General features: G+C 41.3%; 1 protein-coding gene and 1 long non-coding RNA gene across 2 annotated transcripts in view; one reads left to right on the top strand and one right to left on the bottom strand.

The window, feature by feature from the left end:
* Positions 1-20,099, bottom strand: part of LOC101800985 (tubulin epsilon chain) — a 113,322-nt gene that overhangs the window by 67,218 nt on the left and 26,005 nt on the right. The window contains exons 3-8 of the mRNA XM_038175943.2: positions 13,179-13,303; positions 9,434-9,514; positions 4,528-4,742; positions 2,083-2,178; positions 605-756; positions 353-463 (exon numbers count right to left, since the gene is read on the bottom strand). Of these exons, the coding sequence (XP_038031871.1) occupies positions 353-463; positions 605-756; positions 2,083-2,178; positions 4,528-4,742; positions 9,434-9,514; positions 13,179-13,303 (780 nt within the window). The remainder of the gene's footprint in view (positions 1-352; positions 464-604; positions 757-2,082; positions 2,179-4,527; positions 4,743-9,433; positions 9,515-13,178; positions 13,304-20,099) is intronic.
* On the top strand, positions 2,336-14,972 carry LOC119716309 (uncharacterized). The gene is made up of 2 exons (XR_005264137.2): positions 2,336-2,663; positions 10,224-14,972. It is a non-coding gene; the product is annotated as an uncharacterized lncRNA (long non-coding RNA).

Raw genomic sequence — 20,099 nt, 5'->3', positions numbered from 1 at the left:
ATCAAATGTTGTGCCTGGGGTGTAGGGACTGAGGTGGGAACTTGGGTCCTGAGGGGAGGAGATAAACCTCTGACCATGCTCAGCAGACTTTGGCCCTGCTCCCTTCCTTTTCTGAGAAGATGACTTGATTCATCTTCTTGATTGAATCTGAAGATGAAGTCATCTTCAAGAAGATCAAGTCATCAGGTTTGATGACTTGATTTTATACTTCTAATTCTGAGCCTAAGTAAAGTAGAAGGTTTAAAAATGGAAAGCTTTCTCAGCTACCCTTGTTTGGTGAGCCTCCTGTGCCAGCATGTGAATATGACAAGCTGCAAAGCCTCTGTGCTCTGGCAGGAGGCTGTGAACAAACCTGGTCTTCAAGGGTCTCTGCCTCTCTCAGGAGATCATTCATTTCATCTGCAGCATCATCAACTTGGAAGGTCCAAGTCACAGAGTGGTTCTTTTTTTCAGACATCGCTGCCTGTGTGTGGAGGAAAAGAAGTCAGTGCACCCATGAAGAAAGTTTCTTTAGTGAGGGCAGGAATTGAAATTTAAGCAAATGGAGTGGAAATTCATATAATGAAATTAAATTAAAAAAGTGAAACATCACCACTGTTTGTACCTGGAGATAGGTAGCAGTGAGGTTCAGGTCATTCAAGCGTTTTTGAGCTGCAACACCCGTAGAAATGCTCAGTAAAGTTGTTTTGCTTTCATCGATAGCCAGGACTGCTAATTGGATGTCATCTGTCAAATCCCAAATACATTTATCGCAGCCTGATAAGAAAATAAAAGCGTCATTTTTTTTCTTTTAGTGTTTGTATCAGTTAACAACAGACATCCTGAATTTACTTTTGAGTGCCCTTGCCCCATTGGGTTCCTGCTCTTTGTCATTGATGGGTCCTGATGGATACAATTTTTTTTTTCACTTTCATATACCACTTCCAAAGGTCCCACAACACAGTCACAGTGCTTCCAGCTGAGCAGCACCAGATGGGACTGCTCTGAGGGGCTGTCGAGGCATCTCTGTAATCAGTAGGGAGAGCGAGATGAGGCATTTCCTGGCTATTCCCTAGAGGCTCCTCCTGTTTTTGTCCCAAAGAACAACAGATGGGGGGTGGTGGTGGTGAAAAAACAAGTTCATTTTGCCAGAAGACAGAATTCTGTATTTAAAATCTGGTGGTATGAGAAGTAAGGATGTCCAACAGCTGGACAGTTGGATGCATATTTGATTAGGAAGACAACTTCTAAAAGCACAGTTGCAACACATTTGAATTAAGCTTGCACATCACTACATCCTTGTTCAGGCTGAATGCCTCCAGTGCCACCTTGTTTTTAGTGATATTTGTGCCACCAGTAAAATTAGAGATTTAGATGAACATGAAACAGATTCCTACAGGAACTTTTGCTTGTATCATCTATTCTGTATTCTTGTTGGCAGAAGCTGCCAAATGTTCTCCTTCTGGTTGCGTTTTGGGATCCCCTTCTTCTTGGGAACAGGTTAGGAGCCTGTATGTCCTATGTGTTCTGCATTAAACCGCAGATGTAATAATACTAGCATTAAAAAATATAATAATCAATGCTTACTAGTAGTTACAACATAGTACTTTTGGAAACTCCTATAGCTTCCTATAGTTAGAATAAGAGAGAGCAGAAAAGCAACTGACTGATGTGTATATGTCAAATTCTCAACAGTAACAATTTATACTAGATGTACAACTAGAAAAAACTGAAGTGAAATGCAAGACAGTAGTCGTGGCAATAAAGTAGTCATGGCAGTTTTTAGGGCTGGAAAATTTTTTTGCAGTCACTGTGTTTCTATGTTTAGAGAAGTGGCTTTGGTGATACATCTCTACTGCTCCACAGTTGGTAGCTAAATATTCAGTCTGTATAGCAGAACGTACTTGTGCACTCACGTGCACTTGAGCATATGTTTAAATACACAGTCAGCAGGACATTGCGCATCTTCACGTTTAAGTGCACTGCAGGATCAAGGAATAAGTGCCAAGCCCACTGCAGAACCAAGCTCTTAAGTTAGTATCTGCAAGCATTGAAATACAAGAACAGCAGTCACTTTTGGTATTCTCATAGTATTATTCTTACTAATGGTGGGGCAGTCTGTGCCAGTAGAAACTACAGGACTGTCTGCGAGGCATTCTCCGGTCTGGCTGTCACACATTCTCCCTCCACAGTTACATTCTGGGGAAAAAAGAAAGGGTCTTAAAATTAATAGTCTTCAAAACGTCCAACCCACTTTTCCCATCCCAAGACCAATGTAATAATTATACATAGGATTCTGCATAGATAGTCAAACCAAAATCAAGGGCTTCTCAGGTTAAAAATGAGAAAAAAATATGAGAAAAAAATATTAAATATGAGAAAAAAAAGCAGAAAGCCTGTGCTGAAGAGACTTGTTCAAAGCTTCCCAGCTGGTGAAAAACAGTAGTCCCAAAACATCACCTTCTAGAGAGGGTGATGCTGGGGAGATGGGCTAAGGAAAGCAGTGCAGCTGAAGTTAATTATTAGTTACATATCTCTCTGCAGGCCTGTGGAATTTCTCAATGCTGTGTCAGGCTCCCACTAAATTAAGGTTTCCAGCTATGGGGGATTGATGGTGGACTCCAATTCCATCATCAGCTTGAGCATATCAAAAAGTAAATATCTCCTACCACTTATGATGAAGAGTATGTGGGGTTTTACATTTTTTTAACTTGAGTAAGCTGCATTTCTACTGCCAGAACAAGTGGCTTTTCAAAAAGTATTATTTTTACTCTAAAGTGTCTCTCTCAGGATTTAATTGACCTTCTAAAATATATTATTTTAAAGATTAAAATATTCTTGGAACACTTTGATAGAATAACAAAATCTCTAGCAGAACAGAAAAACAGTAGTGACTTATCTGGCATTCATTTTGCTCTTGTGATTCATGGTTTCAGCAGAATCTCATATAACCAAATTGTTTACTGCTATTTTATTGCAGCCCATTCATTGTTCTCTATGAATTGTCATTGTATTTACATTCCACATGGAACATTCATGGTATTTTCAATTAAAATGTGTAAGACAGCCTCAAAGTTAAACATGATGTGCTAACATTGGAGTATTTCTCTGAAACTGAACCACAGTTAGTGGAACTACTCATTTTTTGTACTAATGTGAGAACACAATTTGGTTATGAACTTTGTAGGGTAATCAACCTTTTGATCTCTCCACAAGTATGAATTGGTGTCTCCCAGCTCCTGCATCTACAATGCTTTCATTTGTTAGTTCTTTTATCAAGAAGTGAAAGAAAAGTCTCACCTGTATGACAGGATCTTATCTAGCCCCAAAAACAGTTGGCAAGATTAAAATTTCTAAGTTCTAAGACTAAAATTTGGATTAGGTTGCTGCTCAAGAAAACCAAATTGTCTTCTTATTTAACTTGATAATTCTTAGCTTTTTACAGAAATGTTTAGAGTGAATTCATTTCAAAAGTACTTCTGATAATATTTCATATATTTGTTTGTGAGGTACCAAGCTTTTAATATGGAATTAAGGCTTTGAACACTGTTGTGATTTATTGGTGGAGAAAGGTTCTAAATTTACCTTTATTTCTGAGTGACATTTGTAGAAAGCTTGGAAGTGTGGATGAAGGACAAATGGCTAAGAAATTTATTGAGAAGAGGCTGAAAACTGCTATCTATAGCTACATCCTGTCATTCTATATGGGAAAACTGCTGTTAAGTCATCTCTGGTGAGCTGAATTAGGCAGTGAAGCACATAAATAGGGTTTGCTTTTGCAACCTCAAGAGATTGAACTGCAGGCCTGGGTTGGGTGGCCAGATCCAAGCATGAACTAAGCTTTGAGACACACTGCTCCCTACAACCATTGTCTTTTTGGCTGGATTGGATACCCGGGATTGGCTTTTTGTGTTGCTGTGTGTGGGCACCATCTCTTTCATTCAGTGTAAATGGAATTTAAGTGCGTGACTTAAAGATGTGAATTAATCCTAGAGACAGGAACAAAACTAGAAGGGACTGCTAGTGGCATAATATGCCCATAAATGAAGACTGCAGCACATAAGACACTTGAGTCCAGAATATCCTCCTGGCCTCCAATCTCCATGTCCCCAAACACGCCTTAGCACTTCATAATAAGCTAGTAAGAAGTCCAGATGTACAGTGAGTTTCAAGAAGGGTGTAAGTTTGATCAAGACATCACAAATGCCCCAAGGCCTATAGCCCTATACCTTGAACCCAGGGCGATTTCAGATGTTCATGGTGGTTGCATGCTTTGGCTGTTGTGTGAGTGTTATGAACAAAGGTGATGTGTCTACACAAAGGAAGCTCAAGGAACCTTGTTTAAAACAAGATGTAGGCAGTGTTGTGCCCAGGCATTTAGCTGGGATGTTGGGGTCTGTACTCTGAGACTTGCTCATGGGCAATGACAGGGGGCTAGTGCCAGGGCTGACCCAATGGAGCACCCAAATCATCCCACCAGGTGGCCAGGAACACCCTCTGTCTCCCAGACCCACTCCCAGATGTTTTAAGACATGATTCAGACAATACCTGTACAGTTTTTAGCAAATCTGGCATCCCCGTAGTACCCCGGAGAGCATCGTTCACAATTGAAACCCGTGGTGTTGCGCAGGCAGTTGCGGCACTGGCCGGTCACTTCATCACAGTCTTCAAAAATCAGGTTTGGGTCTGAGTTGCCACTGCAGTCACATTTCTTACAAGTGCTTCCAATTAGCAAAGGGTTCCCATAGTAACCAGGGGCACACCTGAAAGGAAAAGAGAGCCCAGAGACGACTTGCAATGACATTGCCATCTGTGGTAGCATTTTTTCTCTGACCTTATTTATGTCCCCATGAATTGATGACGGTCAGCAACTACAAAAGGACAGAAGGCAAATTAGGAGCTGTATTTCTTCAGAGGCTGTTTTGTGCTCTAGTCTCAATCTGTACAGTTATTTATTTTTCCCTTCTTGAACACTCCTGGTATCTCAATCACTTCAGTCTGCATTTTTTTTTTTTTGTATCCTTAGCAGTGCAATGATTTGTTCCCATTGTTTTAAAATATATGACAGCATGACCTTGGCAGAGATGCAGTCCCAGTGTTTATTTTCGTCTTTTCAGCTTTGGATCTCTCCAGCTATATTGTGTTATATAGGAAGCTGGGGCAAGAGACTGCCTTTCATGATGTGGAAACTCAGGGGAAGTTCAGACATTTTCGTTATAATGCAGATACCAGAGCTCTGACCGGAAGGGGGCTGAATAAATACATTTATGACATGCTATTGGGATGGCGCCTGGCTTTTGCAAAATCAAACAGGCATGAAAACAGCCTCTCTTTACATCCCCACTGTGTTCAAATTTGTTCTATGTTAGCCTGGTGGCTGAGGCCAGAAGTGTAAGAGCCCAGGAGGAGTGGAGGATGCCTTTGGAGGTTTGGAAAGAGAGAAAGAGAAAGAGAGGGACTGGGGGGCTCAGCTGGCAGGATGGGGACAGCCTGTGACCATGGTGTCACTGCGGGAGCATGCGTGACCTCGTAGCCTGCGCTACAGAGGCTGAGGACTCATGCCCCAAACTGGGGATGAAGAATGACCACGGGGTAACTAGCTGGCACAGTGATTGCTCACTGAAGATATCAGAGGGTTGAATGGCTGTCAGTGTGATTTAGGTAAGGAGTATTCTGTGTCATCCTGTTTTATCACCCTGTTGTCCTTGTCTTTTCTCCTGTCCATAAAGCCCTGTTTTCAGACACGGTTTGTTCTGCCGTTTGTGGGTGGGGAGGGTGAGCTCTCAGGCAGTTTGGTTTAATTTCCCCAAGTTTCTGGCTGGGGACCTGGGCTGAGGCCTGTTGTCTCCTAAAATGTGAACATAGACAGGTCTGTGTTCTGCTGTGTCTGAGCAATGAAAATGTGGGAGATCTGATAAGAGCTTCCAGTTTTGATCTGTTCCTACATTTGCTGAAGGTTTTTTTTTTTTTTGTTTTGTTTTTTTTTTTTTTAATAAAGAAAGTAATTTCCTCGGTGCTGCTTTGTTCATGTTCCAGGCCTGAACCCCCACAGTAAAAACACATATAAAATATTAAGCATCCTAATACAAACCACTTGGCTGCCTCAAATACTGCCTTTGCCAATGGCAAAGAGTCTATTTGTCTCTTTGCAGCACTGCCAGAACTTTCGGTGCAGATCTTATCACTTGGGTGACCCAGATGTAAAGAATAAAAGTGTGACCTGGAGTTCTCTGCACCCCTCGAAGAAACATGAATATGATGCTGAATGTAAAGATTGTGATTTAACTGACTTTGATGGAGTCACTCCTTATTTCCATGGGAGTTAGAGCAGGCAGTGATGGGTGATTCTCCTACATAGTTATGCCAAAAGGCTTACTATAATTTTTGGATATTTCAGACAACGTGGGATAGTAATATTTTCCAAATTTCAAAATGTTTATGAAGTTTAAAAAAGAAAAACATGCACCTCTGATTTAAAAAAAAATGGTTGTACTATATGATTTATTCTGAACTCTCAAAATCTTGCAGCATTTCCCTTTAATTTTCTGTGTTTAGGCATTTTCCAAATGCCTGTCTGTTTCACATGTCCACCAACTCACAGAAGCCACTGAGCAATGCTTGGGTGAGAAGGGTGCTTTGCTTACTGCTAGCCAGCTTTGGCTTTCAGACAGTGATGAGCAAAAACTGCAAAGATTCCCATCAGGCCTACAGTTTCTGCCCTCTTATGAAGGCAAGATGATTTTTTTTTTAATTTTCTGAAATACGACATTGAGTTCACTTGCCAGAAATGCAGTGACAGTTGCTCACATCCTCACAGATACACTTGTGGGCCTGGAAGTGAATGCTGCTTTTTATGACCATCTGACTCACTTTTATTAGCCATATCTCCTCATCTGGAGTAGCTGTCTAAAATAAATAGGAAATTTTAGAGTGTGAATAAATGTGTCAACTTCACTTTCTCCTTCCCTTTGCCACTGAGGGCATGTCACAGGTTTGGACTGTGGCTGGCCTCTTTTGAATGGTTGGTAGCATGTGGGAAGAGCAGGGATGGATGGATGGAAACATTGCTCCATCTCTGCACTTTATGGTCTGAAAAAGCAGAGGCCTGTGGTAAATGTCTTTTTCCTCTGTTGTATCAATAAGGGGCTCTTTGTTGCTAAGAATACTTCCTCTCCCTAGTGATTTATCAGCATTGTGGAAATACTAAAGCTGCTAAGTTAAACTTTGTTTCATCTTACAGCCATGTTTGCTTCCTGCAATTATTTGTGAGTAAAAAATTAACTTCCTCTTCACTGGCAATGCCAAAAGGACCTTTCTCATCTATTCACTTTGGACATTAAAGCATCATTTGCTCAATTATCTTTTTTAACTTTTGGGCACTAAGAAAACCTGGATTTCAGCTGCTACCACCTCAGTGCTTTATCGTTGTAGTCCAGGAGCAAATGTTGAACTGGGAGGTGTGTTTTCCCAGTTCCTAGCACAGGCTTTCCACTACACTGTCTACTGGCACACATTAAAAAAAACAGCTAGACTTGTGCCAAGTCCTTGGAGCAGCACAAAGGAACCTCCTACTCAAGCACCAGGGGAAATGGAGCGGGCTGTCTGCCAGGCACTGCCCAAGGAGTGTATCCGCAGCTCGCTGCCCCGAGGGAGGGATGAAGGGCAGTGGGACCTTGCCTTCCTCTGCCCTGGGGAAATGAGCTGCTCTGTGGGATGCAGGAAGGGCAGGGGCAATGTCCCCTCTCATCTGGTGCTCCTACACTGCGACTGCTGCCAGCACCAGCAGCCAGTGGTGGTGATGCCCAGCAGCAGTGTGAACAGGGCAGGGGCTTGCTCTTTGGCGAGGGGACAGGGATGAGCAAGGCATCTCTCATTAGTCTTTGAAATGCTTTTTGTCCTATTTGTCACAGATGGGAGCAGGACCAGCAATCCAGGAGGAGGGAAGTGACCTTTGTCACTGCTTGCCACTTACTCTAGCAGCTTGTCAAGGACTTAACCCAGTGACCAGGGCAGGTTGATTTCTTTCGGTAGCTTTTCCTAACCCATCTACGCAGCTTTGCCTTCCTTGAGACAGCTGCAGCGTGTAAGGCCGAGTAGTGGCTGTTAGAAAAGAAAGCTGCTGCCATTCTCTGCTGCTGCAATAAATATACTGCTCATTTCATACAATTTGATTTGCTTGTAGTTTAGGATGACATTTTAATAACTATTAGGAAACCTCACTGACCTTTTAATTGTCTGCATTATCCTTTGGGCACACATCTGACATTTCTTAAGAACAAAAGCATACAGCCACAGGCCTGGAAAGAAGGCTTTTTTTTTTTTTTTTTTTTTTTCCCCCCCACATTTTTGTGCCATCTGTCAAGAGGGCTTTCACTATTGCTGTCATTGTGCTAGTGCTGTGGAGGTAACAGGCTGACATTTTTACACCCTCTATAAGGGCAAAAGTCTTCACTTATCTATCTATCTATCTATCTATCTATCTATCTATCTATCATCTATCTATCTATCTATTTATTTCCATCTTACCCTTTTCACATTGATTTCTCTTTGCATCAGGAGAAAATACCCTTTCTCCGTTCTCTAGAAAAGTATTATCTGAATTCAGACCTTGCCCACTAATGACAGTGGACTGAATTTTTAAATACTTCAGGGGCTTAAAGGAAAATAAAAATGAAGCACTGAGAAATTCAGGGGCTGAGCTATCCTATACCCTTCAGTCTTTGTGTTTGATGATTTTTAATTTATTGGATGCTCAAGAAGAATTTTTGAATTATAATCACGTTTCTTCACTGAAACACTGTCCATGTGTGTCCATGGTGAGTAAGATAGGCCTTTACGAGACAGGAGAGCTATATTTCTCTGCATAGCTCCATTTATTTGTGTACTTTGTAATTTAGAAGATATTTACTGGAAATTGCTTGTGGGTATAAGGAAAAGTTGAAAAGCAGCACTGACCTGTGGTTGTTTGCTTTAATTATGTCTGTGAAGTACATTTAAAATTTAACCAAGAAGGAATCTGCTCATTAAGAATGTGAGCAGATAAGGTATTTTCTCTTTGCTTTTGAAGCATTTAATTGGCAGAAGCCTGATATCTTTTCAGAGCAGGGAATTGCAAGAGGCATTTTTGTGGTAGCAATTTTTCACTTCAGCTGCTGTTTCTGATTTGTATTTTGATTTGTAAGTTGTATTCCTTTTACAAAGATCACCACATGAGGGTATACAAAGTGCAAGAACTGGATCAAAATGCATCAGATGTAGAAGTCTGTCCTACCCTGAGATGTCTCCACAGCGAATCCTTACAGATTTTATTATGAACTGAATGAAATCCTTTGACAAACATGATTCAGTCAGATGAATACACATCCACAACGTTTCTCCCCAGTCTGCAAAGATTCCTTTGAAGGCTCCTGGACTTTGGCATTTTGACCAGGAGGTCATCCTGTTAGTTTCTTACCTTTCACAGTTAGGTCCTGCATAGTTTTCCTTACAGACACAGCGCACGCTTCCATTTTTTCGGTAACAGGAGTCTGCAAAGCTGGAATTTCATTAGAGTAAATCATTAGGATAGCAGGCAATGGCAAACACTTGGGAGTTTAACTTTATAAATGATGGACATTTGCTGTCAGTGCAAACTCTGGCTCTTGGTTCCTCACTGCTAATTTTTTTTTTCACAGGTATCCTTAAACTTCATATGTGATGTACACTATACTCCTTGTTTAGTCTTTTTAATGAGTATTGAAAGCACTAATTAGTGTATAACACTATGGAGCTATATAATTCCCAGATACATGTACATTTCTGTATTGCAGTGTAGATTGGAGACACCTTCAGGTTTTGTTTCACATGTTTTAGACCAGGGACTTGGATAAATATGTATGTCATGCAAACCTAATTGCTTCCTCTCTTGTACTTTAAGGGACATGATATTGCTTTTAAAAGACACTGCAGAGAGCCCTTCAGGAATTTAGACTCTGGAATGGGTACAGTAGTTTCCTGTGCAAATCCCACAATTTTCCTTAAATCTGATCTGGAAGTAGCAAGTGGAAAACTGAACTAATTGGTGCTGTCCTCATTTACAGTAATTGAGGATTCTCCATGGTCTCTCTGAGAAATCTGGAAAGACCCTGGGGTCCCTTGTGAGACCAACTTGCCCTTTAGTGATACTGATTGCAGTAATGTCTTGTGCTGTAATTTGCATTGTCATGATTCTAAACCATTGATTCCTTGCTTTCTGATGTTTTCAGGATTTAACAACTGTGCAACAAAATAGGAGACAAGAAAGAGCAGCAGTCAAATTTGGAAAGTGCAAATTCCATACACTTCAAATACAGTGATATATATGACTTAAATACATCTGCTGTTAGAAGACATACATCCTAGAGGTGTTTCCAGTTAGATTGCAATCTGTTCAAGATCTGTTCCCAGTACTGGGAAGCAACTGGCACACTAAGTGGCAGTAGTTGTCAGCTGCAGGCCCACGATTTCTAAAATGGAGGCCCTGAGACCTGCAGCTAACATCCTGAGTGGTACCACCTCTGGTTCCTAAAGGGTAGTGTTCCCCTTGAGAAATGACAGCATCAAGACTGTAAGTCTGCATCCTCCTCTCTGTCTCCTGTTCCAGTATGATGCTGAGCTGTGCTGGGCAGCTGGAGCAGTTTGCATCCCTTTTGCACAGGATTTCAAAAGACTCAGAGCAATGGGAAAGAGCATGATCTACACACTACTTGTTCCAGGAAAGAGCTGCATTGAAAGGTGACAAGAATGCCTGCAAAATTTAATTTTCCATCAGCATTTCTCAGCTACTGGGACACCCAGGGTCAAATAAAACTGTGACTGGGTCTGTGTTGTCTCAAAACATTTCATATAACCAGAGAGAACACAAAATGAGATCCTTCTCGCAGAATTCACAAATTGAGTTCAGTAAAGCTTTTATGAGAACATGTCAAGAAAATCATGAGAGTTTGGCAGCCTTCCTCTTTTTTTACAAAGCCTAATTCCTTCACGTAGTTATACAAACCGCATTGTGAATTTAAGTTATGAAATAAGACTGAAGCCTTCCTGAGATTTTGTATTTTTTGTGACCTCTTAGGGGAAGAAAAGGTCATAAAATTCCCAAAGGTTTAGAAAGAAGTAACATCTGCTGGACTGTGAAGTAATGCCCATCCCCCTTTTTTATTCCAAAGAGATGACATTACACTTCATGTGGTTTACTCCAAAAGTTCCCTGGACAGTAGACATGAAGATGGTCTGGCCAGAAAAGCTGATGACACGCAAATGAATCCCAAGAACAAATATGTATCTGATGAGTCTGTCAGTTTACAGATTTGGTCACTTTGTCTAACTATTACAGATTCACTGGTTATTTCCAAAGAGAAACAGAGTTCAAAACAATAACCTTTACGTATTCTTTATTTAAGGCAATTAATGCTTCTCTGCTTTCTGCTAGAATTACTGTTTTGCCTTACTATACATGGAGTAGGACTAATGGAGGAAAAATACAAGAATAAGAAAAAATGGCTGGCCTTTGAATTTAGTTATGCAAGACTGAATGTTGCTCAGTCTTTAATATTTGTGTTCCAGACCCAGCTGAAGGCTATTGCTGTGGTCAGGTCTCTGTCATGCAAGAAGCTGTACAGGAAACTTCTGCATGTTATTGAAATACAAGCATAAGGCAAATTGTGTCAGGACACTATTTTAGATGTTGCCTTCAGGACTTGATTCCAAGGAAAACCCTGAAAAACTGAAGTGGATTTTTACAGGGATAATTCTAAAGGGGTGGCATGCGGATGTTGAAGCTTCCTCATGAAGGCTCCTAGCAAGTCCTGTTCCCTATCCCACACTGCTGACCTTTTGGGTTCAGGGCTTCCTTATCTCTAGGAGCTCCTTATCTGTAGGGCTGCTTGTGCCTGGGGGCACTGCCACAAAGCCTTGTGGTCTGTGGGCTCAGGCAGGGTCTGGGCTCAGGCAGAAGCGGCCATGCTCTGCCAAGTGGCACTGCAGGGAGGAAAGCCTGGAGGTGTGTCTGAGCCACCCTGCTGTGTCCTGGTTGGGTTTTGGGAGCAGGCAGCCCAGGCTGTGTGTGGTTGGCAGTGCTGCTCCTTACACCCATGTGGCTGCTTTGTGCCCAACAGGTTAAAAAAATCCCTTTTGCTAAGGAGAAAGCACTGCTTCCGACTGTTGTACTTCTACTATTTCTGGCATTACCTCTGCTACTGAAACTGGAGGAAGCAGGAAGCCTTGTCTGTGAGCACCCTCCCTCCTAAGCCTTTATAAATGTAAGCAAAAATAGGTTCTTCCCCTGTCTCTTGAGGGTTTTCTCTCTAACCTAGTCAAAGCTGCAGGTTTTCAACAACAGCTGTTCTCCACCCCATGGCTCTCCTCATGTCTGCAGCTCACCACGAAAGCCAGGAGGTGACCTGTAGGACTTTGGCCAGAAAGGTTTTGTCCTGTTGCCAGTTTGGGCTTGTGCCACTGAGCAGGTTCATCCCACCTTAGGACTGGATGAGTAATGCTATAGCAACCACAAACAAACACAATAAGAAAATTCCCCCTTTGTGACAAGCCCCACTTGGAAGTGGAATGGGAAAGAAATAAAAGAAAGAAAAAAAAAACAAACACACACACAAGGGGAGTAGGTAGCTCAATTAAAAATAGCCTCAACCTATTGGCAAGTGTTTAATAGCATTTCTTCTGGGCCCGGCATTGCAATTTGCCTGGATGCCTTTCTTGTGGAGTGTGGAACTCAAGAAAGAGGAAGCTGATAATGTACCGTTCAACTGCACTACTGATGTGCCACTAGGTCTCCAACAAGTGGTTACAGTTTGTAGCTTTTTGCTTCTTCAGAAGGCAAAAAGTGGGTGACACCTGGATCCCGTTGGCTCATCTTTGGTTTTCTACTAGGCCTCAGAGCTTCTTTCCTGAAGGTGGCTGTGTGTCAGCTGAAGTGGCAGCATGCCTGTCGCAGAGCTCTCCCACCCCTTCCTTTTATCTTTCAGCTGAGTAATCTCTCCTACATAAGAGAGGGAGAACTTGAATTTGTTCATATATCAAATATTGTGATTATAAGTGGGAAGCCTTCCTATTTTCCTCTGCTGGGAAGGGCAGCAGCTTTGTCTCATGCACCCAGGCAGGGATGCTGCCCCCACCTTACAAAGGGCCCAAAGCAGCCCAAACCAAAGACAAACAAAGACTCTACGTACTTGGCAGTTCCTGGCAGGGGACAAGGGCAAGGCTGGCAGAAGGTGGGCACTCCTCTGACAACATCACCGATGAAGCCGTCCGGACACTGATCGCAGTGCTCCCCTGTTGTGTTTCTTTGGCAGCCCTTCAGTGAAAAGAGAGAGAGTGATGAAAGTCAGATGAAAGTACTGCCTAGTTCAGAAAGAAATCATTTAGCTAAACACCTGGCCAAGCAGAATAGGGGTTTATGCCAGACTCCAATTCTTCAAGGAATCAAAGGCTGAAACCAGACCCAGTATTAGCTAGCACAGCTACAAATAAAAATGCTCTAAATGATCACACTGGCCAGCCAGCAAATGTTGGCAAGGTGCAGGAGAGGACAAAACAGACATATGTGCGTGCTGGGTGCTGGAGCAGAAACAGGACCGGCTGCTGTCAGAGATGCCATGGGTACTCAGGTGTAGCGGTCAGCTTTGCTCTGAGTTGTAAGTGCCAGCAGGAAAGATCGTTTTTGCTGCTATCAAACCAACATGAAAAATGTCTGAAGGTAAATGCTGTCAACAGATTTCAGTCTAGGCAGGTTTCAGCAAGGCTGCTCCTTGGGCTCAATGATTGGAAAAGAGCATCAGGGGAATCTGCAGGCAAATGGTGGCTAATACACCATGTGCCTCTGATGCTTTTCTCCTGAGATGAAATGTGTTACAGTATCAAGGGATGCTTTATCATTATGCCATGTTCTCATCTTAAAAGAGGTCTGCTTAATGGTGGGAAGAAGTGGGAGCCTAACATATTTCTTTCTCATGCCAAACTACATTTGCAGTGGCTTTTCTATAAAATACAGAGCAACTGCACAAAATGTCGCTCACTTTCTAAGCAAATTTTATCTCTGCAGTCTGATATTTCTGAGGAAATATAATTCCCCATGCAGAGGAAAATCAGCCACTGGAGTTCCATGACAATAAATCAAGCTATGGTAACTTATACAGAATATTTATTTGAAAATATTTCATGATGCTGGGTACAAAATTGTGCCTCTCAGATAACATACATACAAAAGTCAAATTTCTCTGTAAACAACACTAAATTGAATTCAGAGGTTCTGCAGGCCCAAATAAGCATTTTTACATCATTTAATTTAAAAATGGATAAACACAGATGTGACAGGTTACGTGGGCTTTCCCCTGTGCACATGGCAATGCTCCCACCTTCATTTCAGTAAAATACCCAGAAGCTGCCATTGAAAACACACAACCCTCCAAATTCTAACTGTCTTGTTGAATTGCTTTTCAAAGAGTAGGAAGGGTGCAGAAGCACTTTTCTTTCTTGCAACTGTGCAATGGGTTTTGCAATATCCCTGAATGAGAACTCTGCAATGACACCACTTCTTACTGATACAGTACGGATGCAAACAGCAATGCAAAGCAAGCAAAGAGCCAGGTCCATGGCAGAAGTGTGCAGAGCACTGTGCAGTGCATATTTGCTGTGGTTTTGGGTTCATGTCCTTGATTCTCCTCTTCAGACCTACAAACAGCAGATCATGGAAGCTATAGACTGATGAATGTAATTTCCATCCCTGGTGAGATGACAGCATCTGTAATGAAGAAGAAGGTCTCAGCGTATGCAGCTAAGTACCATCTGAGTCAGGGAGTCCTGCTTCACTAACCTGCTGTATAATGGAGCAAATAAGCAAGTGTATGAAGGGGATCCAGAGGACATTTCCGGAATTTCAAAAAAGTCAACTAAATTGTCAGAGGACTTGAAGAATGTTTCTTTTGCAAATTGAAATCTGGTAAAGGCTAGGAAGCAAAGGGTCAGATGTAATGGTCACTTTTCAGAATGGGGAAGTCACTAGATCACCTAAGCTTTGGTCCTGAGACCAGATTCGTTCAGTATTCACCAGTGTCTTATGAATAGAGACCAAAAATGGTAGGGCTGTTCAGGTAGGAGAGAAAGGCCGACAGAAGAGGGTATTTGAGATATGTAAAATAAAGATAAATAAATATATTTATTTATCTTTTTTTAATTTATTTTTTATTCAGTTTATTTATTAAAATAAATAAATAAATAAATAAAATAAATAAATATTTTTTATTTATTAAAATAAATAAACTGAATAAACTGAACGCAGGACAATTGTTCACTCAAAATCTGTAGTACAGGAGAAGAAGAACACTCAGTAAAATTATTAGGAGACTTCACTTTTAGGAGGTTTGACTTTAAAAGGTACTTCTTTATCCAGAAGGTAAGAAACTTCTGCAACTTGCTGCCAGGAAGCAACAGTTTTTGCAGGGGTGAAAATTTCCAAGAGAGATTCATGGAGAATGTGTTCATAAATTAACACTAAGAGGATTCAGGATGTATGTATGCTATGTATTTATGTACATTAATGTTCCTTAATAGAGCAGCTGTGAGTGCTGGTGGAGTATGAAGCCAAGAGACCTGAGAAACAGGCCAGGCTAGATGTTATCCCCAAACAACACGTCCTGTTGCCACCACGGGAGACACAATGTTGACTGCAGAGACCTTTGGTTAGGCCTTGCAAGGGGACCTCTTATGTGGTGTTCCAAGTTGGCGCAGGTGCTAGGAAATGACTGTGGTGCCCCAGTTTCTCCTCCAACAGTCATTTAATCCCATCACAGAAGTCTCCAAGCTGTCAGCACCTGGTGGTGTCTGGAAGAACCGGGAAGTTGTGTGTCAGATTTTGGGAGCACTGGTGGTGTTTCACGCTGGGTTCTGTGGGCAGAGCTCCTTCAGTACCACCAGGCTGGGGGTGGCTGAGCTTAGCTTGCTGCTGTCCTGCTGAGCCAAGACCCTACAGATCTGAAACTCGCTTTCTACTCCAAACATGGCGTGTTCTTTCAATATAATAGTATGAGGAAAGAGGAATGAGGAAAGAGGAATGAGATTCAGGAAGATATTTAATGAAAACAAATAGTTGTGTTTCACTTGCACATGCATGCATTGCTAAATGAGTTTTGTATCCCAATATTAAAAGTTTGGTTTAGTGGCAGAATTTTGCCCTGGCAACACTGATGGTTTGTTTCATAAACCTATGTGCCAATATCATCAATCTCCATTGAAAAGCATCATTTTAGTAAAGGACAATCACTGTTGCCAGAGCACATCTGATGTTTTTTAGCCAATCTTCTTTATTTGAATCTCATTAAAGTCTCCCAGTTAGGACTTATTAATTTAGTTAGACCTCTTTTGATTCAAGGAGACTTTGTTTGTGTTGTTGCATTTTTCTAGTTACACAAAACCCATTGCACAGCAATTATTTATTTCTACAAAGCTATGATTTGGCCAGAGAACTCTGTATCAGGTAGAATAAGACAAGGAAAAAAGAAAATAAAGGTCAGTCTCTTTTTCCATGGATCTGTAAATGAATTAGAAATCAATAGTTGCAGAGCATAAACATAAACGCCATTAAAAAAATAGCTTGTGTTTGTCATTATTCAATGCACATGCAATTTTAATGCACCACAAGAAAGAGATGAGAGTGTGGGGATTGAGAGCTCAAAGAGAAAGAAGAAACTTGTATCTAAAGTGCTGGTGGAGGCCTCAGGTGGGCTGCATTCAATTGCAGCCTTTATCATGCTCGTTGTTCTCCCTCTGAGCAATTCACATCACCTTTCTTGGCCTCAGCTCCCCAAAACAATGTGTGGGTACTAGCAGAATAAATCCGTTATTGGTTCCCAGAGCTCAGACACTGATGTGATGATAACAGCAGGGCATCAGGGTAGCTGATGCTGCTCCTTAAATCTGCAGTGCTTTTCATCTTCTAAACTGAAGGGAAGTGCTAAAAGGCTCTTTTACCCCAAAGAACATTGTAGATGAGTGATGGAGGCACTTTTGAGGTTTTTCTCTAGTTAGTGATTATGGCAAAGTGGCATTATCTTATTTAACAAATCAGCTTTCCTGTGGATATTTAGAATTACAGTTTTACAGTGATAAAAGGTGTCCTTTTATGTTTTATTTTGTGTTAGCTTGGCATCTCCAACAAAGCTACTAACTACAGTAAGCCTATGAGACATCTATGAAGGAGGGAGGATACACTCCCTGCAGCTCATGAGGGATCCTCAGAGCCGAGTGGGGCTAGTTTAGTAGTTTGAGATAAATGTTTTGCTTCTGAACTGGCCACTTTTGACTGAGAAATAATCATGGGATAAAAGAATGGAATTCCTTTTTTAGCATTTTTTGAGAAACTGGATTTTAAGGAAGTGCTTTGCTGTAAGGATTACAAGGGGTATTCTTGGTGCAAGTATTCATACCTGTTTTAGAATGAAAGGCATCATTTACAGTAGGTGTCATAAACCTGACTGCGTGTGTGATTGTTCACAGCCTTTTCTGCCTCAGTGATTTGTTCAAATGAATTCACAAAACTGTGAAATGTTTAGTAATATTCATGCCCCCCCCCCCCCCTTTTTTTTTTCAAATAAAGCAACGCAGTATACATTTTTTCGTTTGTTTCCTTTGACAGACAAGGAAAATGGAAGTAATGATCTCTAGAAAGTAGCCATTTAATACATCTTTTAGGACATCAAGCACTGAAGCTAGCAGAAAATTGCTGCTTGTCTTTGCACAGAACAGGGTGAGACATGATACAGTTATACAGCTCACAAAAACAGATACAGCTATGCAGTGAAAAGCATTGCAACAAAGCTATAAAATACTCTTTTTTTTTTTTTTTTTTTGGAAACTATGTTTGGAATTTACATTAAGCTAAAATTATATGCTTAATTCTTTCCATATGCCCATGTTAATATGGCCTTTATTTTCATTGAGCAAAAATAGGCAGAGGTGTCCTTTCTCCTTGGACAATCCGGTTTCAGAGGAAGTAATCTGATGTGATAACAGCCTGGTTTCTGAAAGCTTCTATATGAGGATATAGCACACCATCACTCATCCGTCATTACGCCAGCAGCAACTTGTCATATGACAGAGTGGCTGGATTGTATTTTCCTGTGTTAAAAAATGCCTTAGTTTGACCTTTGCTGGTCAAACTGCTCTAGTCTCATGGAGTGCCATCAGTCAGGGTGAGCATTTCTACCTTGCCCTTACTGTAACCATCTGTATTCCACATATTTGCACGTGAAAAGGTGCTGGTGTGTGTTTGTGTGTGTGTGTGTGACTGTCATCACTGAGCTCCTGCATTTCCCTGCAGAACCAGAATTGCTGTTCTGAGATCATGGAGCACTTAGTGTGATGCAGTTCTGCTCTGTAAATATGCTTCTGCAGAAATAATATTGAAGAGTTTGTTGCTTCTCTTCAGGCAGGACAAGTAAAATTATAATTTGTCCCCCCAAAAGACAAACATGCTTTTCTGCAAATGAATATTACTAAAAATCTAAGATGTGTCAATCTATCCCACCTTAACTTAGGATCCTGAAGAGAGAATAGCTCATTTTAATGGCCTTCAAAGGCACTGGCTTCATTAAATGTGCCATTTAGGCTATTACTTTAGGGAAGTTATTTCCTTGAAAGGCTAACACAGTGCAATTTAGGCAGGCTGTGCCTCTTCCACAGGTAACAGATAGATGACATATTTTCTGTGTACCCTCTAGAGTTAAAGGAGGAAGACAGGACCTGGCACAGAGTGATGCATGGCACCTGCGTTAGGCATCTAATGTGGGACGGTATGGAGGCTCTCCAGGTCAACAAAAGTTAATACCCAGCCGTGCTTCTAGTGAGGCTAGTAAAGTGAACAAAATACTGCTACTAACAAAAATAAACCCTAAAAATATTGTCTGTGAAATCTGGAAGTACCCTCAAGCCTTGGTTAGGATTTTTGAGTATTACTTTGCAAATGAAAGCAGTCATTGTTACAAGATAGCAATAACTGATTCATTTTTTACTCCCTTATTTCTTGTTCTTCTTAGAGGCAGTTTTGTAGCAATTGTTAATGCAGAAAGATTGGATGGGAATAAGTAAATTATATGTGTAGAGTGATGAAATTGGTTTATATTACTGTCCAGTCTGTCTGTATTTATTGCTAAGCCAGTAGAGATTGGCCTGAGGTATAGTTATCTGGATGTAGATTTGAATTTCTCCAAATCTGGGAGATGTCCTACAGAGCTGCATAGTGTTGCACGTGCCAGCATGCCAAAGCTCATTGCTGTCCCAAAATAATAATAGTAAAAAAAGGACTTCAGCATAATGTCTTGAAAGACATGAGATTTACATGCTTTATATTTTTCATCTTTAAGGTTTATGATCTCATCCTTCTCTCTCCAGCCACTGTGGGTGAGCTGCAGTGTTAGCTTTCAAAATTTCATGGAAGAGATGAGACGCTAAGAAGAAACATTAAATGTTGTGCAACCTCTACTAAAGTGAAGACAGCTGACCACCTAAAATAATGAGAATAGCAACCCAACTCAGTTCTGAAACTTGTCTGGTTTGGGTCAGTGTGGCACATCTATTTCCAGGTTTTGGTTTGTAGAACTTGTCGTGTACTGAGTAAAGTAGAAGCTCAATTCTTGCCAAAAACACTTGGCTCTCTGCCTTCTCCATCCATCTCTTGCCTTAGATTAGTGTGAGAGCAAGGGCAACACTTCCTTGAAGTATTGGTCTGGCTTCCTACAAGCCTCTTGAAGAGGCAGTGAAGGGAAACTCATCACGTTAGTGTCGTTGTTGCAAGTTTTCAATAGTAAAACCATTAGGACAGCAAATATTCTATGTTAAAACAGAGCCAAGAGGGAGAGAAACTTCTCCATCTGAGGCACTGACACTATTAAACACTGGCACTTCTGACAACAAGTGTGTACAAAAACCCTCTGGACAAGGGCTGCATTTCAACACCAGGCTGTTGTAGTTCTTGTTAACTTTCCGAAGGTGTATCACCTTGGACGCTATAGATAGACGCAGTCCATCTTTAGAAAAGGAAAGAGTGAGCTGTAAGCTGCAAGGCTCTTCATGAAGCCAGTAGTACCTAATAAGCTGGA

Source organism: Anas platyrhynchos, chromosome 3, assembly GCF_047663525.1.
Source record: "Anas platyrhynchos isolate ZD024472 breed Pekin duck chromosome 3, IASCAAS_PekinDuck_T2T, whole genome shotgun sequence".
NCBI lineage: Eukaryota > Metazoa > Chordata > Aves > Anseriformes > Anatidae > Anas > Anas platyrhynchos.
This window is presented reverse-complemented; position numbering and strand designations above follow the sequence as displayed.